Here is a 26,511-nt window from a genome sequence, read left to right as displayed (position 1 = left end):
TGGCATGAATGTGTACCACAGTAAGACGACGTGTCGCGCGCAAGACCCAGGTCCGTAGCTCAAAGGTCAAGGTCACACCTAGACGTTAAAGGTCATTTTTCATGATAGTGCATTCGTGTCCGGTCCATATCTTTGTCATCCATGGATGGATTTTCAAATAACTTGGCATGAATGTGTACCACAGTAAGGCGACGTGTCGCGCGCAAGACCCAGGTCCGTAGCTCAAAGGTCAAGGTCACACTTAGACGTTAAAGGTCATATTTCATGATAGTGCATTGATGGGCGTGTCCGGTCCATATCTTTGTCATTCTTGCATGGATTTTAAAATTATTGGGCATGAATATGTACCACAGTAAGACAACGTGTCGCGCGCAAGACCCAGGTCCGTAGGTCAAAGGTCCTAAACTCTAACATCGGCCATAACTATTCATTCAAAGTGCCATCGGGGGCATGTGTCATCCTATGGAGACAGCTCTTGTTTTTGCATAAAATGCACTTTAAAATCAAGACTTTTTTCTGGTAACATTTTAGCTCACCTGAAATTGTTAAAGGTGACAATTTTCCTTTGTAACTACAGGTGAAAAATTACACCAACTGTGGTCTGCATTTGTTCAAGTGGTTCAACATAATGCCTTCAAGGTACCACACGAGCTAACAACACAAAAATCTTCAAATAACTTCTTCTAGTGAATAACACGATGGATCCTTACCAAACTGGTCTGTGGCATCCTTGAACAAGCCTTTTTCAAGTTTATTCAAATTGTTACGTTTGAGTCCTTTATGGGTCCACATGAACTTTAATACAAAAACTCTTGAGATACCTTCTTCTTACGAAAAACTAGATAGACTTTCACTTCACCTGACCTGTAGCATCCTTGTAAAATTTGTTTTACCTTTTGATGTTTTTTTTTTTTTAAAAAAAGACCCGAACGATTGCCTCGTTGTATGGGTATCCCAGACTTACAGTAGAAAACATTGTTCAAATGGTTCTACTTGATCCCTTGAAGAGGCTGTCAGAGCTAAAAAAAAATAGAAGAAAAGACCTTTAAACAACATCTCATGAACCCCTTTAAGGACCTTCATCAAACAAGGTATGTTGCATCCTTATATGGATCCCTCTTAATTGTCAAATGGTTCAGCTTGACCGTTTTTAGGTGCCGTCAAACCTTACAATAAAAAGAAAAAAACCTTCAAACAACTTTGTCTTAAGAACCGCTTGATGGATTTTCACAACACGTGGCCTGTAACATCCTTGTATGTTTCAAGTTTGGTTAAACGTTTTTTATTGAGCACACATCTAACATTTGCAATACGGCGTCCTGCATTTTTCTCCTAATTATATAACCCTTTGCTATTTGTGTGAGTAGTCCATAGACACGACACTTTAGAAAACTTTTTTTATTTTGTTAACCAATCAGTTCTTTCACTTTAAAGTAAGCGCTTGGCTGGGTGAAACATAAATTAAACATGTTAAGCTTTCAGCATGTCTTACAGGACCAAAGTCAACGCATGTTAAATTTTGCAGATGTGACGGCATAAATATGTTCGCCCTAGATATGGTTTGATACAGTTACAATGCCTTTTCTTTCCTTTGCGAATTTTTATAGCTGTAAAAAACATATATTTTTGTTCAAAAGTTCAAAAGTACAGTCAAGATTATTTCTTACTTACATCTTTAGCTTTTATTCATAACAACATCGATTTAGCTGTAGATTTCAATTTGCAGCTGTGAAATGACTGTAAATCGGCTCGAATTATACAAAGGAGATAAACAAATAACAAAAATCATCTAGTAAGTAAATAACAATATTTGATATGTTAACAGTATTTCAGTTGCAAAATTAAGAGTATTATACAAAGTAGAAACTAAGTATCACATCTTGTTTATAAATCTTCTTTTGTCATGAAAACATATTACAATCTTATAATTATTGTCACCCAAGGTGACATAATAGGTGGGGGAGACGTATTGTTTTTGCCTTCGCCGTCTGTCCGTCCGTCCGTCCGAATTTAAGCTTGTCCGACTTTCACAAAGGGCAAACTGCTGGCCGGATTTCGACGAAACTTCACAGGAGTGATCATAAACCCAAACCTAGTTGTGCATGTCGCCGAAACGATGCTTCGCTGCACAAAATGGCCACCAGAGCTAAAGATAGAAACATTTTGTCCAGCTTTCACAGGTTAAATTGCTGGCTTGATTTCGATGTAATGTCGTAAAGTCTTCGAGTGCACTGGAATTTCGAAAAGTTTTGGGAATTTTATAGTGTTTATCAATGTACATCAAATATATACACACATTTTTGCAAGAAAATGAAATATTTGCCAAGAAGTGATATTGCATGTTTACTTTTTTAAGTGTACATATCGGTTCAGAATTCCATATTTGGGCAATTTGACTATATATGTCTCAAAAGTTTCAATTTTACGTACTCTTATTAGAGTAAATATTAAATGAAAATAAGGAAATGAAATGCAGCGAAGTAACATGCATGTGTAATATATTGACTCTACACTTCCTTGAAATTCTGAGTTACTTATTCTGTATTTTTTCTCACACTTGTGTATCAATGAGTTTTGCGAAAGTCTCGGTTTTAGTGTTCTCAGGCCTTAATAGAAAGTGATGCTGCAATAATAAAAACAATACAATTACTTTACACAATAAGTTTTAGTACAATTAATGTTTTATTATAAGACTGCGTGAGTATATCCACTTCACTGAATGATACATTGATGGCAAAAATGATATGCAGCAGTCCGGTTAAAATCTTCATTTGAGTGTAACTGCCCTTTGGGCCTCATGAATCATATATGAAAATTCAAAGAAATGGAATATGTCTAGTTTTTATATGCACTGGATACTATAGAGGATAAACATTCATTTCTTAATTACATGTACATGTTAATGCGAATGTACCGTAAATTTTAACATAGTGCATACGTCAGATCAACATGTAAATGCCGTCTGGCGGAGAACCCCCATTTTAGGGCCTCTTAGTCTTTAATTTACTTGAAAATTACATTATACCTTAAATTAAATTATATAGTTGAATCTTCCCACTCAGTTATATTTTATCAGATTTTCCTTAAATGGCTGTATTTTAGCCATATTCTAATAGCTCTAAATGGGTAGTGTATTATAATATATTAAAGATAATAGAAATGTTTGAAAGTTCTGAGAAACCTGTTCATCTATTTGTCAGCAACATTCCATTTCAGGTTAAGCATTTGTTTCAATTCAGTGTCAATATTACATAATTTTGATGCGAAACATTATAGGATAATTTGTTTGCATTTAATATCAATACATTTCTTTAAAAGCAGTTTCAAATGTTTTCAACATACGTTAACAGTTATGCCCGACCTATTGTTTGATATAAGTGTCATAACTATGGTAACAAATCTGTGAAAAGATCCTTTGAAGCATATAACGCACCAATTAACATTATATCAGACTCGGTTGAACTGAGTCTGTTCATAGTGGTAAAAAAAGCAACACCTCTCTCGCTTGAACGGAATTCTATTATAGAAAAAAAATGAATGTTCTCCATGTCCCAAAGACCAGACAATAAATCAACACGACTTCAAAGCCTAACATCGTTTGCGTTAAGCACAGTATGACATTTGCTGCTACTACATGTATAATGATTTTAAACAAGTTTCTATCAGTCTTAGGCATTATGTTTACATATTAATTTTTTCTTTGATTTTCTTTTTCATTTTTCTAAACAGGCGAATATATGTCATAATATAGATCATTTGACATTAAAGAAGTACATGTATATATAAATACTATATATATAGCTATATTGTCAGGATATTTACTGTTTATTCACTATTTCAGTTTCGGTTTTGTTAAATTATTACTCAAATGTATGTTGAAATAAAGTTCATGTATACATGGAATGAGTGGAATAAAGGTTTGTGACAATAATTATGTTTTGACTTGCCTACTGCTTTATATACGCCTAATTACAGAATTTGCTGAAGCTGCAGCAAAACAAAGCAGTGTGCGTAGTACTGATAGAGCAGGAGATGATATAACGATACTGGTGTCTTTGTTGTAGACTCAAGGCAAACAGACAGTCTAATGGGGTTTCATGAATGTTGGAGAAACAACATTACCTTTGTACTGTGAGCAGGATTTTTATTTTTGTATTTTGTGACCTAATTATTGACTGATCATGACCCATACGCAAAATTGAGCTCTAAGTTTCGGTATATGGAATGAAATGTATTGCATACACAATGTTGTGCTTATATTCAGACTAACGTTGTTGTTCATCCGAAATGAGTTTAAAACTGTCTCGGATGTTATCAAGACCATTATTCTGATAAATGTTTAACCAGGAATAACTCTGTTGGTTTATGAATTTTCAACATCATAACCAGGAATATAGGCTCTGTATGATACTTTCAAGTTAAATGATAAGGAAGGACCAAGATGTAGAATGAATGAAACACAACAAGCATCATTTTGTTCCGGATAGGGGCGTGAATCTCACAGTTTAAAAGGAACAAACAATTATAACCAAAGTATGATATGTTGACGACTACGTTGTTGTTTTTACTTAGAGAGTATCGTTGTTGTTATTTTCTCTACCTCCTCCTCAGGAGGAACAGCTTTTGAATAAGCAGCAATGAATATTGACTAAACTGCTAAACAGTTCACTACTATAAACACCTTTACCACTATGTACAGTCATATACTGATCAACTGGTAACAGTCAATGTTGTGCAATCAGCGATCTCTCAAGAAAGACCATTGTTTTGATGCCTGTAAGAAACTTCATTTAGATAATAGAGCAAGGATACATTAAAATACAAGTCACCTTGGTTCAAAGGCAAGTTTTTGCCTTATTGTTAGGTGACATTTGTAAATGCTTGTCTATAATTATGCATATGAACTATTAAACACATAAATACTTAAGTGAAAAAATCAAAGTATAAAACTAAAAATATAAGACACTGTTTATGGATGTTTGTTCCAGGCGTGCGTGCTTTGTAATGAGTTTGGTTGTTATACGTGTAGTGTTAATTTCCAAATGAGGAATGGTCATAGCCATGCCTACATTAAATTGACAGAGCCTTGTACCTTTTAGGAGATGCAGAATGAATTACAAACTTAATACATAGAAACAACAGTCCTTAACAAATGCACAACAATCCTTAACAAATACTTATACAGAAGTAATAGTATAAAACTTACTTATATACATACATGTACCAATAAAAGTTGCACAATAAAGTATGTTTAAAAATTAGCATAAACTACCTCTTAGACTACAAAGCAGTATCCGGAATTTCCATTGGAATAAAAGGCCTATACCCACTATCATATGAAATAAACGTGGCAAATAATGCCTATAATATAATAAATCAATTTTTAAAATGAAATAAAACATAAAATTATTACACACGAAAAAAGTAACCTTCTTTCTGTCACATTCATCAAACTGAAAACGAAAGGAATTTTCCACGTGATGTCCGAACAAATTGCTTTATTTTCTGCTCTTTGATTTCTTTGCTGCTTCTTTTTTGTAGTGAAACTTATTTTTAGGTTGTGCTGTTAAATCTGGTGTCATTATTATAGGCCAGATCAGATATTAAAAATAAAATTTAAAATTTTGCAAATTTAAAGAAATAATTCGTCATTTACGACATACACTGCACTACACTCACATAAAGCCATCACAAATACCGTGGGCGCGCAGCATAAAAGTGTGTAACAAACTCAGAGGGTTCATATAACATCTTATATGTATAACTATGTTTAAACTTTAAATACATGTACTTAAAATCAACAAGTAAAAATCAAGAGAATTGTAATTTGTAGCGATTTAAGCTCTAAGCCATATGTTTGTAGAAAAAGTCAAATTTTGACCCTGGGCCCATAATAAGGTCAATGTCAATGTCCTTTTAGAAATTGTTGATGGAGACACGACTTAATATGGACATCAAACGGTCACAATAGCTCATCTTATCACTATGTGACAGGTATTAATCAAAGTACTGAGAGGTCTGATGGGGGCAATGCTTTGCAGTTTCAAGACTTGATGTAACCCCTTCATGTCAGGGAAGTACATGCAGGCATTATATAATGCACTTGTGTGTGGCAAGAAATAGTGTGGTCACAACTTTAACAGTGCACAACAATAAAATTTATTAACTTTCTGTTCAATACACTTCTATATTTTATTCAAAAGGTAAAGATAAAAAATCTAGTCTTGATCAATAGCAGTTGTTCATCGACAAACAAAAACCTTTCATTGCCAGGTTTGATAAAATGAAAAAGATAAAGCTATACAATGTATTTCAATTTCTTCAATACTTCTGTTTGCACTCTATGTCCTGACATCATGTGTTCTTGACAGTCTAACAAAAACAGGCAAACTTTGTAACACTTTATGAAAGTTTGGAAAGAAAGTCAAAATATTCCAATATGTGAATGTTTAAAGGAACAGGATTTCCATGAACTGACATTGAAAAAATCTAGGCTATGTTTTCTAATGTGTACAATACTTATCAATTAAAAACGTCAGGAATGTTTTTTTTGTTACAAATAAGCATCATTTTAATAAGGAGTCGTCATTAGTTAACACACAAACACCTGTAAAAAATACTTTTTATCAATCTACCTTTTTTCCATTCCAACTATTGCTAAAATTCAGTAACTGTTTTCTTAAAATTATACATGATATATGATGATATTATTATTCATATTGTTTGTTATGTTTGTTGATCAAAATAACATTGTCTGTTTCAATTTTAGGTTATTTAATATACACCTGTATTTCAAACTATCAATATCATAATATAAGAAATACATTAAACACTATGAAAACCGTGATTCGTCATATCAATGAACCTACCGAACTGGCGTATACAGTTAGGTTCGAGTAAATTAGGATACAAATTTCTGGTGGTTCCCAAGAAAATGAGGCCAAAATATAACGGTCACCTGTGGCAAGTTATCATCGCGGAATGGTGGATTACCTCCCATAGCAAAAATTACTCGGTCTGAAAAATGATGAAATACGTACGCGCAATTATAACAGTATTTAGCGCACTTTTTACGTTAAAGGACAATTTTCCTTCAGATAAATACCAATTTGATAAGCGTATATGGCGTTTCTTTTTTTAAATAAAAATCTGGGAATGACTTTTTTCTTCGGTCCTTTTTCAAGGATTTCCCGAACATTATATGTTAAACACGTCATAAACATAATGTTCTGATCTTTAGACTAAAGAAGCGGGCACATGTTCAGTTTGGGAAATGCTGTACTTTTCCAGAATAAGCGCGTTTCTATTGGCCCTATAGTGAGGTCGGATTTCAGGAAAAAGTAAAAAAAAAACAATATCTCTCCTGATTTGCGGTGGCGTGGTAGTTGCTATTGATATTACTGCATGCCCGCAAGATTCTGATGCCATAACTTTTGACAAAATCTCCATGGATTCAAACCTACCCTAGATGACATGTACATTCATGATGCTCTCTCCAATTCACAGTACATATCCATATCGACGCACTCTTTGCAAAATCTGCTATATCGGCGGTTTCTTTGCGTCAGCACCGGCTATTTTTTGCTATAAACAGTGCCCAGGTTGGTATGGGAGGCGAAAAATCGAGCTGACATCCATGATCATAGGTATGCTGCTCAAAAATAAGTAGAGCATGGAACATAAGATTGTCTTTTCTATGTTTTATAGTGGTTACTTTTTTTTAATTATCAGTGATTTTGCTCGCAACTCGATGAAATTTGTTGATGGTGTACTGACATGGAACACTAGCCCGACTTTTTCCACAGTCTTTAACCAGTTTTTGCTTTGATGTCATACGTATCAAGCGCAATATTTGTATTCATTTATCAATATTCATCCAAGTAATAAAGATAAATAGGCCGAAATGTAAATGGAATTTTCTAAAACCACTTACTTACTTTCGGGGTTTTGTCTGGCGGTCTCTCTGCATACGTTTTTTTTTTTTTTTTTTTTTTTTTTTTTTGATGCACAGGCAGGCTCTCTGCATTACGCACAGAGAGGCTCTATGCTAATGACTATCTGGAAACATTATAGCTTAATTAATTTGGTGTGTTTATCTGACTTTTTATAACTGCCAATCTGTTTATGTTTATAGCAAAGAATCGCCGGTGCAGACGCAAGAAAACCGCCGATAAAGCATATTTCGCAGAGTCCGCCGATATGTATATGCACCGTGCAATTGTGTATTAAATTTTAGTAACTATTTGAAATTCAATTCATTTTTATGCAACTTCTGTGGACAAGACATTTTGATTAACGATTTACAGCTGATTTCGATATCAAAATATATAATTATACATCATAAACAATCACGAATAAGGACGGTCCGACCAAGTATATAAATATGCCTTTAAGCTTAAAAATGTTCTTAATAGTTGGTGAAAAACAGAAGTAATCTGTCCATAGTTGATTTTACGAATACGAACAATGAGAGAAAAAATCTACTGACGATTATTAGATTAGATAATAATTACAAAAAATCAAACTGTCAAATTAATTCCCCTCCCCCACCCTCCCCGAACCAAATAAGTCATAAATTCAAACTGACGAATAAGTAATGAATTTTTTCTACCTATTCTATTTCAAGTAAAACACTGTTTTTTATTTTATTTTTTATTATTATTATTATCTTTTATATAGTATTAATTTTTATAAATAACATATCTCTTGAAAATATTTTCTTAGACATGCGAAAAGTATTTCATTTCAGCACTGTATTTTCTGAAATAATATTTTAGAAATAACACCTGCACAGAAAAGATATTTTTACAGATTGCGAATCTGGATCTATAGGATGTTGCCGCATATTTATAGATTCGCCTACTGATAAACGGCACTGATCGCCGCAAACTGATGAAGTTTCAAATTCTCGATAATACACATTCACAACAGTGTCGAGGCACGGCGATGAAAAAATCAATAATCTATCGGCTTATCAGTGGCGTTGCAATTCCTTAGTAGTTGCTATTTTCACGCAAAATCATTAACACATTTTTTGAGCGTATTGAAACTAGTTATTGGATTTCAGAATAGGTCACATGATCAAAACAAGTGTCGGTTTCAGAATCGATCACGTGATCAAATCAAGCGTCTTTATTATTCTTACGCTTAAGAAGATCTATTATAATTTATATTTATAATGCAGTTTAGTTTTCTTCACATACTGTTGTTAATATAAAATGTGTAGATCTATTTAATCATATCTGGATCAAAAATATAATTGCAAAATGCAATATGAAAGTTATGTTTGGTAAATACTTTGGAACTTGTTTTCTGTGTGTTGTCAGGTTGGTCATAAGCTCGACAAGAAAATTGAAAGACGGTTTGTTAAATCTGGGGGCATTGCCCCCAAAAATGTAAGCAAAAGTGAAGGGTAAGACGAAACAGAAGTGTGAAAGCAACTTATTTTGTAACAAGGGTGCTATAGTCACAAAATACGCCCGTCAAGAGTTTATTAAAAGAAAGGTTTCTGTTGAAGGATCGGTTATATGATTATATAAGGCAAACTGCAAGTCCACACAAAAATCCTACCAGGTAGAGATAGGTCAAAATACACCTCAAAATTGGATGTAGCATGCATGTTGTACTACAGAAAAGTGGTCTCGATTAAGTAATGAAAAAGTTGTAATATAAGCTATTTGTAGTAACAACAAAGGGAAGTAATTCTATAGAAGGGACCTGCGCATGACACTTCGTCTTATGATGGTGTACAATTGTGCCAAGTGACATCAAAATCCCTCCATGCATGAAGAAGAAATTCATCGGACAAAGTCATTCTTGTATCTGACATTTGGTCTCTAAGTGTGACCTTGACCTTAGACCTAGGGATCTGGTTCTTGCGCATGACACTCCGTCTCGTGGTGATGAACATTTGTGCCATGTTATATCAAATTGCCTCCATGCATGAAGAAGACATGCTCCTGACAAAGTTGTCATTCTTGTATCATTTGACCTGTAAGTGTGACCTTGACCTTAGACCAAGGGACCTGGTTCTTGCGCATGACACTCCGTCTCATGGTGGTGAACAATTGTGCCAAGTTTCATCAAAATCCCTCCATGCATGAAGAAGAGATGCTCCGGACAAAATCATTCTTGAATCTGACCTTTGACCTCTAAGTGTGACCTTGAAATTAGACCTAGGGACATGGTTCTTGCACATGACACTCCGTCTCATGATTGTAATCAACTGTGCCAAGTTTCATCAAAATCCCTGCATGCATGAAGAAGATATGCTCCGGACAAAGTCTGTGGACGCCGCATTTTTTATGATGACTCACTCAGATAATACTTAATACTTTGAACTTTTGTGTAAATGTATTAAGGGGGACCAGAAACCATGGAAACAAATTAATTTCATGGAAGACAAAAATAATGGTATTGATAGAAATTAATTACACAACTATGAAGTCCGTGACAATTATTAGGAAACTGAAATGTTTATTTATATGAATAAATACTAATTCTGCTTAAAAAATTAAAACTTCATATTTAAGTCAGGCTAGAGAACCGCTTTGCTGTTTATGTACATATAAAGATTTGTCAATGTGCAAAGGGCTTCTTGCTAAGACTTGAACCTAGAATTCTTACAAGAGTAAGTGTGTTTCTTTACACTACAAGAAGTGATCCCATAGCAACAGTGACATGTATTTAAATACAAAATATTACATATTATGTATGTAATCCTTCAGAAACAGATACATTTTCTATATATCAATATTAAAACAATTAAAGACTAAATTGTTTAGGCCTACATCTTGTGTAAATATACTGATAAAGCAAAGTAGCATGTAAATAAAGATAAGGTAATTCCAAAAACTCTCAGCAATATGATGAGTATCCACTATTTATAAACATTAGCTAGATCTAATACATGTATACTTTTAGGTCAAATGTTGTTATTATTTGCCGGCTTCGGATTGGTTGAAAAATGTGTAGGGAAACCCGTAGCATTAAATGAGACTTCAGCTGATTGGTTTAAAATGTGTTGCTTTGAATCATGAAAATATCCTTAAAATCTGGAAATGTACTTTTTTCTGTGCATTTTGAAGTATTTTATAGCTGACTGGCTATATATTTAACTCTGAAATTAGCAATTTAGTGAAGTAATTACTTGTTGGAATTCACCACTAAATTCCATGCACAGTTGAGGGTGGTTGTCTTTGAATGGAAATAGAAAAAAATGGATCCTGCATGCCCATGTAAAAATGTTATTTTTTGGTGTCTGGAAGGCTATTTGACAGGGTAAATGGCACCTCATGTGTCAACAAAAGTTTTGAGGGGGTCCTACAGAGTCATTTCTTACAATGTAAGCCTATGGAAAAATTAATAGCAGTGTCTGACCTGACTACAAGTTATACCTCCTTGTCCAAATTTATCAAAAATGAATACAGAAGTAACGTTAGCGTTACGTCCACTTTAATGTCACTGTACTGTATTGTAGTATACATGTATATCACTTTTCTGACAATTAACTGCAGAAATTTAGTAAGCTGTAATAGATACCTCAGGATTTCATTACTTGTCGTTTGTGTGCAAATACACATATGTACATTAGGTATGTAAGAAAGTGCAGGCATCTGATACTGAACATGCAAAGCTACTGCAGTCCCCCATAGGGCATCAAATGTCAAAAAATCATATATGAGAGAAATGTGAAACCGGGTCCCATTGCGGACTGCATTACTCTCCTGTATGGTGGCTGATTTCTGCCATTCGCGTTTTCGAAACACGATCCGCAGAGCGAAAACACAAGTATAAACAAGTTGAAATGGTGCGGTGCAAAAACTCACTATTTAGAGGGAGCGTGGAGTGAAAACACGATAATAAACCATGTCGCGGGACGAGATTTAGTAACTGGTATGCTGGTGGCGCGGGGCGAAAACAGAATAATTATCGCTGCTTAAACATCATGTTTCCCCCCACCCCCGAAATTTCAGTTACTAGATCTCGCCCCACGACCCAGCTAGTTATCATATCTTTGCTCCGCGCACTGCTAGATAGTCCCCATAATTTAACTTGTTAATTTTTGTTTTTTTGTTTTTTTGGGGTTTTTTTTTTTCTTTTTTTCTTTTTTTTTTCCGCTCGGCGGGTCTCGGGGCGAAAACTCGCTATTTAGTGGGGCACACACAAAGCGAAAACAATAACTCCTGTCATAGTTAACTGGACTGCTTTTACACATCAATGATCATCTCCATCTCCACTTAAGCCGTGACTCGGAATCATCATAAATTACAATATTCACATACCCAGCTAGGATATTGATGCAAGTAATATTGCAGACTTTTCCATCATAATTTCTACAAAAGTTTGATTCACTATGGGTCATTCGGGATTAGCCATATTTGTTTTAATTTCTTTATTTTCTAAAATTCTTTTTTTAATTTCTTAAATGTTATATTAGTACATGTCTTCATATGAAAAATGAGTTATTTTTATCTCACAATAACGAAAATCTCATCATTTATAAATTATTCTTTTATTAACGAAAAAAACAGGATTTATGTATCAGCCGCGTTTAATTTTACGATATGATTTTGCTTCCGCGCAGAATAGGACGAAATCAACACTCGCATAGGATTTTCTTTTCAAAACCACGCTAAATATAAATATTTGTTCTTGAAACTTAACATGGACACGTAGAAATATATTCCTAATAAATGCTCAAAAGGATTTTTAAAAATATTCATTACTTTAGATTATATGTCTTGATTTTGCCTAACACTTGAGATTTCTGCGCATACAGGTATCAGGCGAATTCAAGACCCGCATACGCTTTCTTTTCAAAACCACACTAAATATTCTCTAAACTTAAAATGGACACGTAGAAATATATTCCTAATAAAAGCTCAAAAGGATTTTTTCTTAAATATTCATTCCTTAAAACTTTAAAATTTGATTTTGCCTCTCAGTTGAGATTTCAGCTCATATAAAATCGGGCGAAATCAACATCCGTATAAGTGTTTTGTTTATAAATCATACTAAATGTAAATATTTTAACCTGAAAATTGACATGCACACGTAAAAATATACTCTTGATAAAAGCTTTAAAGGATACTTGAAATTGAAGAATACAACGCCCCGAGTGAGGCTCGAATCCACATCGATGAGGGGCAAGTGATTTGAAGTCAGCGACCTTAACCACTCGGCCACGGAGGCCCCCCGTTGATCTATATATTCATATTTTCTAAAATATGCAAAATGGAGGAAATATAAAATAAAAACATACAACTATTTCTGAGGGGTCGAAATGTCTTTGAGGTCGAATTGCCCAAGAAAATTAAATTTTGGGGTTAAAATGTCTTGGGGTCGAAACGTCCCAGATTCACAACTGCACAATACTGACATGTAAGGCAAAACGCAAAAAGCAAATAGCAAACGCAAAATGCAAAAACCAAATACTGTAGCAAAACGCAAAAAGCAAACAGCATGGGTACAACAGCATGTCGCATCGGGATTCCACGATTGCATGGGAAACACTAAAATACTTACAAATTACCATTGTGTGTTCGGCAATGAAGTCAGGTATCATTGCACAATAAATAAATTTTAGGGCCATCGATGCTTCAAGTAGACTATTTACGTAAAAGTTCACTGTTAAATACTTTTGTTGTTCCTACACGTTAATAGTAACTAATTTATAACCAAAAATTACAGGTTAACACGGGAAGTAACTATTCCGTAAATAATGCAGTATTTTGAAGGTTCGTACTATTATTAGACAATACCGTGTTGTTCCGAAGGATTTCCTTTGATCTTGGTTCCGACAAAGAAAAATTTACTTTAGCGAAAATAACTGCTCATTTTCAGTACTATTCTATGATACTAGAATGCAAGTTCAATAAGTAGATGTAATAGAAAAAGTATTTCCAAAGAGAAAAGTTTTCACAACAACTTCAGTTAAAGTGGTAGGTAGATAAATCGAAAGGATCAATTTCTCAATTTCTACACCATTGTCAAACAAAATCCCTAACACAATAGACCCGGCGCTGATGCGCCGTGCAATAAGCAATTTCTGTTGTTTATTCTTGTATACAGCTGTTGTATTTGTTGTTTTTAGGGGCTGTTTAAACGTATGTAAACAGAGATATTCTCGCACTCACGTGGTGTTTACATGTAATTCCTCTTATAAAAATATTTAATGACGTTGTAAATACTGTGTTGTAAACGTATGTAAACAGAGATATTCTCGCACTCACGCGGTGTTTACATGTAATTCCTCTTATAAAAATATTTAATGACGTTGAAAACAATATATTTTCACAAGTTTTATGCTGGAAAAAGATAACGCATGTTTATTTCCTGTCATAACATTAGCAGAATCCAAAAGTTATAACACGAAAAAAATATGCGTTATCCCTAAACACTGAACAGAAAAGTAACAATTATAGTTGAATTTCATTAATTGTATTTTGCTATTTTACGAGTATGGTATAACTGTGTTTTTGTAGGAATACAGGAACTAAATATTAAAGTATGTCGTGAAAAAATTTGACCTTAGCTACTAACCTTATTTCAGCTGACCTGTTTCGCATTTGAGATTTGAAAATGATTATATTTTGAAACATTTTCATGAAGATCAGAATGAAAAGAGTTTTCTATTATTATACCTAGTGAAGTTTCAAATTCTGTCTACATTTCTTAAAGCAAAACAGTCTGACTTGGCCTAGTGTCCTCATTTTTGGCGCCAAATAATTCAATATCGATATCAACTGAGATTTTATTATCTAAAAGGCATTAGGAATAACTAAATGTGTGATATATAGAGCGTTAAAAAGTCAAAGGATGATGACGACCGTCGGAGCACAAAAAGACGGACACAGCGCGATCATATGTGAGTTAGAACACCGAAAGACATGAAAACATGACTTAATGTTAAAAGTGTTCGAAACTGTAACACACTCTGGGAAGATTTCTCATTAAGATGCTAATCAACTGTCTATGTTCATATCGGTCTCTAGTATTTGGACTATAATTAAATATACCATATATTCTTCTCTTCCTCTTACCCTGACAAATCAAAATGCAGTTTTCATTATTTGTATACAAATTGTATCTCATTTCATCACATGCTTTATCTTTGTTTATAAAAGTACTTTACTTATTGTTAGTAATATTTATTAAACACTTGAATTGCGCTATGTAACTGATACGTCTGTTGTTAAAATACTGTCTAATCGTGTCCCAAGATTTGACAACAAAAGAATTGGTATGTGAGTGATATCTATCTGCTTTGCTATTACTGAAATGTATTATGATTATACTTCCTTGTGTGTGCCGACGTAGGATCTAAATATAGACTTGTGTTTTTCCAGTTTCGATATTATGTGTTAGTACAAAAGTTAAAAAGTTTAATTTCAATATTTGCAGTTTTACAAGAGAATCAAATATTCGAAGAGGTAGTGAAACAGAGTTATCGTAAGTTCATCTTTCGTACAGATTTAATTGTGAAATGATAAAAGTTAAAACCATGATTTCATATGCAGGCACAGCCAAACTCGTCTTTGTTCTATAAAACAAAAGAATTACATTCACCTATTTTTGAAGCGGTAAACACAGTGTAAGTACGTCGTATATTTAATCGAGAGAGAAAATTAGAAATTACATCAACGTGATTCGAAATATATTTATCGTGATAAAGTTTCGAATAAAGTTGTTACTGGGTTATCTTGGGTCAAAAACTAGGTACATCATATGAAATCCTTGTTGACACTGTATAGGCAATATTTTCAACCTTATCTGATAAAACCTATATTCTTCATAAAGTCTACCACCAAGTAGAGATATTTGCTATGTTATCTGTATAAAAACTTGATAGAATGCCTGATTGTGACAGCCAGTTAAAGTTCAAAACTTGGTTATCTAGGGTCATAAATCTGTCCAAAACATTACAAATCTTGTGAACTGTAGAAGAGTCACAATTTCTAGTGTTTTCTACCTGACTGTACTCGCCTATTTTCGAATTAAAATGGGAAACATATAAATAGGCTGCAGCCTTCCGTCCGTCCTTTCGTGTCCGGCAATAATTCTGCCATCCATGAAGGGATTTTGAAATAACTTGGTATAGATGTTCATCATAGCCTTTGAAAGTACATACGTATTACATAGCTTTCCAGATATGTTTAAACTTCATAATGTCTTCTTGAATTATATAATGTATATTTATGATTTATATACATAGTTAGTACGTTGTCCGAATATTTAAAAGATGCTGTATTGGCATGCAATATGTTTAGTGAAAAATATCATTAGGCGGGGGACGCTGGCAACTCTGTAACAAATAATTGTATTTCTAAAACTTGAATGGAATGTTTATCTTTATGTTTAGGAAATAAAAGTTCTATTTCTAACTGGGATATCAGCTGACTCCAAGGTTGAAATATAAGTCACTGGAACCAGTCATAGAAACACATTTACGACTACTTTAACAATCCTATATATACGCAAATTGGTTCAGATAGGTATCCTTTAAACCTATGAAATATACAGAGATACAGATTCTTCAGTATTCTTTGTCAGGAATGTTTAATCACTGTTGAAACTGGTTACCAAGTAGCGTTTGCGGAGGTATATATGCCATGTATTGTATACATAACGGAAAAATGCACCATTAGCGGATAGAAGGCATTATAGATCTTATATCTTTACTTCTGCAAGACAAATTATTAGAATGTTTTATTATTTATACAAGTTTTTCTTAAATAATCCCGAAACCACTGCCAAAGGATACAAAATGTTACAGAAAAGGAGAGAAAATGTACAATAAATACAATGAAATTAAGCATTTTATCATATATCTCAATATTTCAATAGAAAGTATACAGTAAACACTTTTTTATGTGTAAAATACTTTGTATTTGTTCATAGTTCTGCCATAGCCTTATCAAGCATATTGTGGTTATTGGATAAGCAGATTGAGATATACCAAATGGCAATGAGTTCCAAATACACTATCAACACCAAAACCATAATAGAGAAAAACGTTTTGAATAATTTATTCTTTTTTCTTATTTCAAAACAATCAGATGAGTGTCACATTGAAACGTTATGTTCACGACTTTCCCGTGCTGGAAGTTTATCCTCGTGTACATTACTTCTACAGACGGTTTAAAGATCTACTTACCAGATACAAACGAGTTGAAGGTAAGCATTTTCTTTATATATTCAATCTCACTAACATCAGGAGTATCACTTGTTCCATTTATAAGACATTCCGCATATTTTATGAATGATGGCTGCTCAATGCTCTCAGACAATTGATTGTGGTTTTGACAATTCAGCATATGTCTTTTCCTTTTTGTGAAAAGTACGCTACATACTGCGATTCAGTTAGAAATGTTTTGTTTATTTTATGTCTTTATTGTGTTGTTTCATAAGTGGTATTTCAATAAAATAAAATTGTTTATCAACCACTGCATTAGAGTTTCTTCAAACAAACTCAGGTTTTAATTTACTTACTCTGCATTCAGCGTTTATGTGAAAAGCAAAGATTTTTTAATGTATATCTAGATGCACTACCAAAATGTTTTCACGATGCAATGTTGATGTCGGGGCTGGACCAATTGAAAGAAAATCTGGAATGCGGTGTAAGGGTTTACGTGATAGGACACCATGATATCGATGACAGTAAGCTGGTGTTCTCTAGCCCTTCTCCCCGAAATCAAAAGGAAACATTTGCAGAACCAGGAATTTCAGTGACTGTATGGCACATCAGCCTTGGAAATTTTGGCAAGAAAGAATTACAGGTATATAAAAATTGTTACAGATTTTTTTATTCCAAGAACCGTTATCTACGTATGTATACAATGCCATGATTACACAAAAACCAATTACTGATTTTGTGGTGTCGCACTTGTTGTTTGTGACTCCAAATCCACATGTTCATTTCAATGAAGGGTAGCAAAATTTCTTTTTTTTACTATCATGGTTATTAAATTTTTCCACATGACAATTGTCTTTCGACAGAGTATAATCCTCAGCATATTTATATAGGGTAACGTACGGTAAGGAAAATGTCACTAAATCTCTAAGAATGTAACTATGTTTAGTTGTAGGGAAGTGTGATGTTTGTCCTTAAAATAAGGGTAAACACATGTATGTCACCTTCGTTATTAATAGTACAATATAAAAGTCTTAAAAACCCATATACCTACACTTTTTGAAGAAATGGTAAGGCGACACTTTCCACTGAAGTGTATGATATTTTCTTCGTCTCTGCTGGCTTCATTGAAAGAGATGTTTCCATCATGTGTTTGCACATTAACTTTTACTCCCTTCTGTTCAGAATCATCCCTTCCCAACTGTTGGCAACGTAGTTCTTTATCCGCAAATTCCAGCCATTGGTCATAATTTGCCGATAGATAGAGAAATAAAATGTTGCCTGTTCATGTTTCTTTGACCAAACTCTAGCTTTATATTGGGGATGTTTTGAGGCACACGTAGCAAATTGTTTTTCACATGCTCCCTCTTCCAGTATAGCAGTATAGTTTGAAAATCATTTACGTACGTTTTCCCCGAGGGACATGGAGGGCCCAGCTGGTTGTTAAATTTTTCCGACATATAATGCCACAAAAAGTGTAACTATGTTTGATCAACACTTTATAAGAACTGCTCCAGTTAGAGAGCTATTATACGTCCCTTTTTACTGGCGTAATGAAAGGAATATCTTTTTACCCATGGAAGTGCATACCTTATGATTGTTGTATTTCTGTGTATTTGTTTAGATGTGTCTTTGTTGTTTGTCTTGTTACAGTTTCATCACATCATTTCTTGATGCCTTAAAATATTGTTTTGAAGTATCTGAATGTTCTCTTAGGTGACTGACCATACTTTTGATACCTTTAATAATCGTTAAACTAAATTAAGGTTCTCTGAAGTACATCAGTGACAGTGGTCAGCATCAACAAAGTAAAATATCGTGTTACTCTTGATTTAAAGAAATATCAAATGTGTTTTAACTTGTAAAATCATTATATGCCATACATACATTCGTGTAGTATATGTAGTAAAATGCAGCGTCTTTTATGTTCTTGTGATCAAAGGAGATACTTTAATCTATTTTTAACCATTTTTCAGGACATCACATCTCCTTTTAAAACTGTTAGCGCATATACGAAAAGGCTAGGATTGAACGATATTATTTTCATCAAGTGTGACGTAAGCCAACAGTACTCGAAGGAAGAAATTACTGAAATCCGCAACACCATTTTTGATGTACTTTACGATGATACGTCAGAGATTCGTTTTCACCCAAAAGACATTTTAATCGACTATGATGATAGTGACCTGAATACAGAGATCTCCGACAAGCTAGAGGAAATTATTGCTGATGGCTTCTCGAATATATATTCCAATCTTAAGAGGTTCGAGTCTGTAACCAGTGAAAGTAGTTTAGAAAACACGAATGTACTGGAGATCGACACAGTAGTTGTGTCTATAAAGGAGTTTCTTCGAAGTGCTCGTAATATTGTAGAAGTAGAGGTGACTGAAGAAACAGAAGAAAAGGCATGTGGTGAAATTCTTCAACATCTGCTCCACTCTTTGTGTCATGTGATTAAATGCACACTAGTAAATCCCTTAGCAAAAAAGATTGGCCTCAAGACGTGGATATGCAATGGTCTGCTGCATGAGATACAATTCGAGGAAGCTTTGGTCGAAGCTGTCTCAAGAAATACACGACATCATTTAAGAAAGCTGGCATCAGCTACGTATAAAGCTAGATGCGATGGAATCAGATTTACCCGGAAATGTTACATATTCGATTTCATTTGTTTCCTTCTACAAACAGAAATGAAACCTGTCGTTGAAAAAGCTGAAAAGAAACTTATTTCAATGCAGCGCGTTTCAACAGTCATCCGGAGAATGGCATTCGAAACATATGGCTACTTGAGACAGACAAATATTGACAGTCCTGAGCAAACTAACCTTGCGCCGGCGAAGTTTCCTGACGTACTTAGAAAGGATTTATTACAGTAAGTAAATTCACTGTGGTTTTTCTTGTTGCGCCTTTCCCTTGCTTTTGATAACAGTGAACATTCACAGGCAAAGTAGTTTTTACTCCTTATATCGTCGGTCAGGATTTGTGTTTCAACACTCTTTTGCCTTTTTGTTATGACTTTTACTATGAATCTGCAAAAAAAATTTCTGTATTAAAAGTATTGCAATATATACAATTTTGCCAAGTTACCATCACAAAAACAGGGTTTCCGAAGGCATGTTAATGGGCAGTAATTGAGACAAGAATGTTCATGTAAATTCACTGTCCAGAGCAAATTTACTTGATTTTTTCAAGTTTGTACAGTTTTGAATATACAAGCTGTGTGAAACTATATGTGCAAGTGTTTCTCACATCCCGTGTCAAAGCCCGCCCGCTTAGCTCAGTAGGTAAGAGCGTTGGTCTACGGATCGCAGGGTCGCGAGTTCGATCCTCGGGCGGGGCGTATGTTCTCCGTGACTATTTGATAAAAGACATTGTGTCTGAAATCATTAGTCCTCCACCTCTGATTCATGTGGGGAAGTTGGCAGTTACTTGCGGAGAACAGGTTTGTACTGGTACAGAATCCAGGAACACTGATTAGGTTAACTGCCCGCCGTTACATGACTGAAATACTGTTGAAAAACGGCGTTAAACCCAAAACAAAAAACAAACATCCCGTGTCATGAAATGGGATGTAGTCTAACATTGTGCAATAAGAAATAGGGGTTTTTAGTTCAGCGGTGGCATTTTTAATGAATATAGTGTACTATATAGAAAGAATAATTTCAGCGTAAAAGCACAATGCATTATTAAATGTAATCAAAGATGTACAAAACAATGAGAACGAGCTTTCTTGACACCCTGTATTATACAGTGTTTTTTGAATTATGTCTTTTTTCTGTAGTATTCCAGGGGTGTATGGTTTAGGTACCATATACGGTGAGCTTGAGATTCATCTAGATAGAGAAACAATGAAAACCTCGACAGATTCTTCTAGCGGTACAGAAGAACAACCATCTAAATCAAAAGATGATGCAGACGCAAAAAAACAGCCCTGTTCAGAAGTATTTGACAAAAAACAAACAACAAGACTGAAGTCAGACATTGCCAAAACATTGCATAAACATCAGTATCGCAGTCGATACTCGATCAAATATGTCCAAAATAAACCTAGAGAAGCGGCTGCTAATTATGAGCCTAGTGATAAATTGCTTCGTCAAGGAAGAAAGGGATTTGGGACTCTTGGAGGATTTATCTGTAGTGCAGATGGAAAACTCTACGGCCTTACATGTGGTCATGTTGTCGGCGAAAATATAGACATCTTAATCGATAAAAGCGAACAAGAGCTATTAAGCAGCTGTTCAAAAGCAGTCATTCATGGTGATGGGCATCTTAAACATATAGATATTGCTGCTTTGGAGATACTTCCTTCGTTACAATCTGAATGTAAAAGATCTTTAGAAAGAAGTTCTGAGCGCATAACAAAAGTCAAACTGGCTGAAGACCATCCGGAACAAATGATCGGAAACACTGTTTACAAGTTTGGTGCAGCAACTGGCAGAACCACCGGTTTTATCGTCTCAATAGATTACAGCGTATTAGGTATGGATACTAAAGACTATTTAGTCATGATAGACACAGTTCCTGACATTCCAAGTGGTTTCAGCGAAGACTTCAGCTCTCTAACCACTAAGGAGGACGATCGACCGCCCCAAACTCTTGAAGAAGAAGAAGGAAATAATACGGCTATGGAAACTGATAACACAACGCTGAATGAAACATCAAAAGATGAGGCACGTAGTGATGCAGATGCTGATGAAGAGAAAATGGACATGGAGTTTTGTTCAAGTCCATCACAAAGCAATTATGATAACAGTTCATTAGAGCAAGGTTGTTCCGCAAACAAAAAGATAAAATTGGATGGCGGAAAATCATCTGAGACTAAAATGAAATATTGTGAGGGCAATAATACGCTTGTCCAAAAGAACGGAAATTCTGGCATTGAAGGAGAAAGTTTTCTACAGGTTAGAGGTACAAACGGTGCTGATGAGGAACAAAAGAAAGACATACATTTATCTCTTCGTGAAAATGTAAATAACCGACTTGGAAGTGACGCAATTTTCCGTCATCCTCTCGTATATGTTCGACGCAATACTTGCAATCTAGGATCTGCTTCATCGGATTCAAATGAATATGGAACACCCGATGAAGTGTTTGCAAAGGGAGGAGACAGTGGCTCAATTATATGTGTACCTGAACCAACTCGTAGCAAACTTGATTGTTTAGCTTTGTCGATGCTTTTTGCTGGTGACTTTAAGATTGATGGTGATGAAAGTCTGAAATGCTTGTCATTCAAATTGAATGTAGGCTTGCATGCGCTGATGCAAAGGCATCATTTGGACTTTTGAATGTTAACAGTAAGATACAGGATATGTCGTAATTAAACGTTACGGCAAATCATCAATGGTTATTCATTGAAATACATCTCTAACAGCCTTACCATGTTTTCAAAGCTAACAGAAACAGATACATGTATCATTAAAGAAAAAAAATAAATGAGAGAAAAAGTTCTTCGACTGACACAGTTATGATGAAAAGGAAAACAAATATAATGACAATAACAAAAGTGATGTGTAAAACAGGGGATTTAAATTGTAAATACCGGTATATGATAATAATATACACAGTGAGCTAGTTCTTGGAAAAAATAATTTGTTAAATCTGTTCCCTAGGAGCTTATAAAGAATGCTCTATAAGTAAATATGAAAATTGCAATCAAAACTTAAAGGGAGACAATAAAGGTTGAAAATTTAAAATAGATATTATTGTTAGGAATATGCGAGTCAAAATACAAATGATTCAGTGCACTAAGGTCATAAATCTATATATTAGGTGATAACATTGGGCCAATGTATGATTTATTCCAACTGTATTTTCAAGACGGGTAATATTAGTTACACTGCTTGTTGGTGACAGGATACGGGATATACGCTGTTGAGGAAATCCATATCAGGCGAGAGCGTAGCTCGAGCCTGATATGGATTTTCGAGACAGCGTATATCCCGTATCCTGTCACCAACAAGCAGTGTAACGATTTTATCTTGCCGACTACCTTTTCCATCCTCGCTGTACTGACTGACACAATTTTTATATTAATAAAGCTACTTACAGTGCAGACTGGAATCCTGAAATCTTCCCTGGTTTTCATGCTTTGATTATAGTTGATTAACACCAGCCATAAAATGAAAAATGAACTGTATTTTGACAGAATCACAAAACACAGAAGCTCATTTATACAGGTTATGAACTGGTTTTGAAACACTTTTACGTTCCATCCTTTCGAAAAATCATCAGATTAGACGATGTCAGAAATGTCTTAAACTTCCGCTTTAGTCCCGTTTCCTGTTAATTCCTTTATCTTGCAGGTAGATTAAATGATCCTACAACAAACTGCTGTCTTACAAATGTGTTAATTCCTTTGCTTTACGATGATTTTACTAAAACAACATAATTTTCAACCTTTCAACGGTCAAGGTCAATCGCGGCCGTGCCATACAGAGTTACTGTTCTTCTATATAATTTCCACTCACTTCACGAACCTAAATTAGGTTGGAAAACTAAGAGCGGCAAGAAAACACTATTTTTTTTATCTCGGAAATGATATCTATAGTTTGGGCTTATAATCTGACTTGTTTTAATTACCCTAGCGATGCGGCAGCCATTTTGTTTTTAATCAAAATTCATATCTGTAATGTACTAGCAGGATATGGAATATATCCTGTCTCCACGTGACGTCTTTTGACCAATAGAAATGCAAGAATCTTGTAGGAGGCGAGATAAAACTATATATTAAGCAGAAGTTTTGGAGCATATATGATGAATTAATCCATTGTTTACATTTACAGATGCGAAATAACTGAAACCATAGAGTTGTATATCTTCAATATGTTTTGTTCCGCTGTATCATATCATGTGTTATATGATTTTAAATTGTTGATATACCGTGCCATTGTTACAAATGTATTCACATTTTGCCCATTTAGTGGCGCTATACATTAAGGGACAGTTGTTTGAATTACAAAGTTAATCAACAGATCTGTCTTTTCCAATGCTGAATTTGTTTTGATAGCTTAAAAAGAGAAGAAGCCATTAGCTCTCTCTTTATACAAAGTTTCTCAATGCAACACTTTTGCAATCAGTATGTTGATATGTTAGAAACAGTGCTAAAAATTGATCATTTTTTTTACAAAACCTTCTATGGTACATAATTGTACCGAAATATATTTTAATTATAATTATCATATATATAATGTACAATTAGTATTAAACATGGACAATCACATTTTAGCAATATACTGTGACATATTTCAGTATTTTTATATATCATGTTAGAGACCAAAAAATAAGGACCAAAAAATAAACTGTTACATTTAGTTAGATATCTATTGGAAATACATATTTTATTAATTTTTAATGAAATTTTGTAATTATCTTCCTTTGATACATGGGTTTTCAAAACAGTTTCTTTTTATTTCAATATAATTTCAATTTTTACATTTGCATTAGATGGATATTTGGGTAAATTAACTACCTGACACAAAAGGCGAGTTTTAAAAGAGAAATCATCTATATTCAATCTATCTTGGTTACGCAACCAAGATAGACAAAGGGAGGTAATAATATCTTTATAAACCATTTTGTCTCATGCGTTTTGGCAAAATATATACCTGTCCATGCAACTTTTTGACAACTTTAATTCAAAAGTGCTTATATTCATATTATTCATTCGGCAAAATATGTTCGTTGAATTCATATGTATGCTAAAACTAACGCTTGGTTGGGCAACTAGGATACACAAATTAAATTTTGAAAATACTTTCAATAAAAACCTGGCGTGTATTAAGAACTTGGTGAACACAATTAAGAGTAAACTAACAGTAAGTAAAGTTTCGAAGAAATCCTTTGGTGGGTCAAAATCTGATTAACAACCTTTAACGTTTCTTAGTCTCCTTTCAGCAAGGCTTAAGAGCCTCTTTTAGAATTTATTTTATAATATGAAGCGGATTTTTTTTTTGTCACTTCCTATCTATAAAAAACATTTTAACACGGTGTAATCTGTTTTCATCTCATCGTCTTTGTATCTAAACCAGTAGGCTGAATCAGCCTGTTAGAATACCCATAAATATTTATATACACTATTATGTTATATATCTATAGAACCAAAAAGAACGTTGATTTTCGTATAAACAACATCAGCGCCACAATATCAAACGGTGACCCTTCCTGTCAGATTGCGCGTACAGTCTCGCTGCGTTTACGAAGCAACAGAACCAAAACGGGTCCATTCGAAAAGTATCAAAAGTGCAAACATCTTTAAAGACAGCTGTTTTATCTGTCATTAACCTAAGATTTAAAGCATTATGGATCTTTAAGAAAATATGAATGTTATGCACACGATTGGTATACTTAAACCTAAGGAAAAACGGCTAATTATAGGTTTCGTGTTGTATTATACGAATATGATCATTTGTTTATTGTTTTATGATTGTATATTCACTATTGCCATGCGTTCATACTGTATATGTTGAATATTTACTAACTTGAGGTTGAATGAAAATAATACTTTTCAACAATCTTTTACCTGTATTGTTTCCTCTGATATAGACTGGTATCAGACTATTTTGAAGAAACTTTTTTGCGGACTGTGGCAGCAATAAAGGTAAATACGGTCACGTGGAACAAAGGTAACATGTGTATGATTGTTTTGCAAAAAATAAAAAAGTAATAAAATTGTGAAATCATACAAAATTTACACGTGCTACTTTTATTTGTTTTTTAGGGGGAAGGGGTGGGTGGGGCGTGGTCGGGTTGAATATATTCGCGAAACCAAAACAAAAAAGATCGTGAAATGTCGAAGACGGTTATGGAGACATAGAATTTTTTTTATTTCAATTCGTGTTTACGACATAATTATCTCCTGCACGCGAAATATTATCCCGTGGCGTAGACATAGTATCTCATGTCATGTCATGACATAATTAACTATATTCCCACGACATCTTATCTCGTGGCCGCAAGATGAATTCCGTGGCCACGAGAAAAATCAACATGCAGAAATTTTACATGGTTTATTATGACCCTTGAATTACTCAACATTTCAATGTGACAGTTTCTGCTCTCTAACTCAAGCGATTCACCAAATTTTGTCGCAATATTTATGGGCCAAGTGGTATACAAGCCGATTGTAGTCTCAGTCACTATTGAATCTTTGCCATTGAGTTCCTAAAATTGGTTAAATTTGACAGTGACATTTCTGACCTTTTTTATCAACACTGGATAACAACTACTCAAGTTACACTGTTTTCCTTATATTTTAGAGGGTATTTTGTAAAAGCAAAGCTTTTTGTTACATTATCGTATTGATTAGCGAGTATATTCAATAATGAAAATATATTTCTTTGCTTCGCTCGAGGTATTTACTTTACTGTAGCGTTTGCAAA

At 34.2% G+C, this 26,511-nt stretch overlaps 2 protein-coding genes across 2 annotated transcripts in view; both read left to right on the top strand.

The window, feature by feature from the left end:
- LOC123549676 (uncharacterized) overlaps nucleotides 1-25,650 on the top strand; it is a 37,913-nt gene extending 12,263 nt beyond the window's left edge. The window contains exons 2-7 of the mRNA XM_053545077.1: nucleotides 15,406-15,453; nucleotides 17,061-17,178; nucleotides 17,545-17,780; nucleotides 19,111-20,006; nucleotides 20,916-22,955; nucleotides 23,848-25,650. Coding sequence (XP_053401052.1) covers nucleotides 17,061-17,178; nucleotides 17,545-17,780; nucleotides 19,111-20,006; nucleotides 20,916-22,419 — 2,754 coding nt within the window. The 5' untranslated portion in view covers nucleotides 15,406-15,453 and the 3' untranslated portion in view covers nucleotides 22,420-22,955; nucleotides 23,848-25,650. The remainder of the gene's footprint in view (nucleotides 1-15,405; nucleotides 15,454-17,060; nucleotides 17,179-17,544; nucleotides 17,781-19,110; nucleotides 20,007-20,915; nucleotides 22,956-23,847) is intronic.
- Nucleotides 1-26,511, top strand: part of LOC123549678 (uncharacterized) — a 226,715-nt gene that overhangs the window by 169,444 nt on the left and 30,760 nt on the right. The window lies entirely within an intron of this gene.

Source organism: Mercenaria mercenaria, chromosome 6, assembly GCF_021730395.1.
Source record: "Mercenaria mercenaria strain notata chromosome 6, MADL_Memer_1, whole genome shotgun sequence".
In the NCBI taxonomy this organism is placed as follows: domain Eukaryota; kingdom Metazoa; phylum Mollusca; class Bivalvia; order Venerida; family Veneridae; genus Mercenaria; species Mercenaria mercenaria.
The sequence above is the reverse complement of the archived record's forward strand: the minus strand, read 5'-3'. Positions and strand labels throughout refer to the sequence as shown.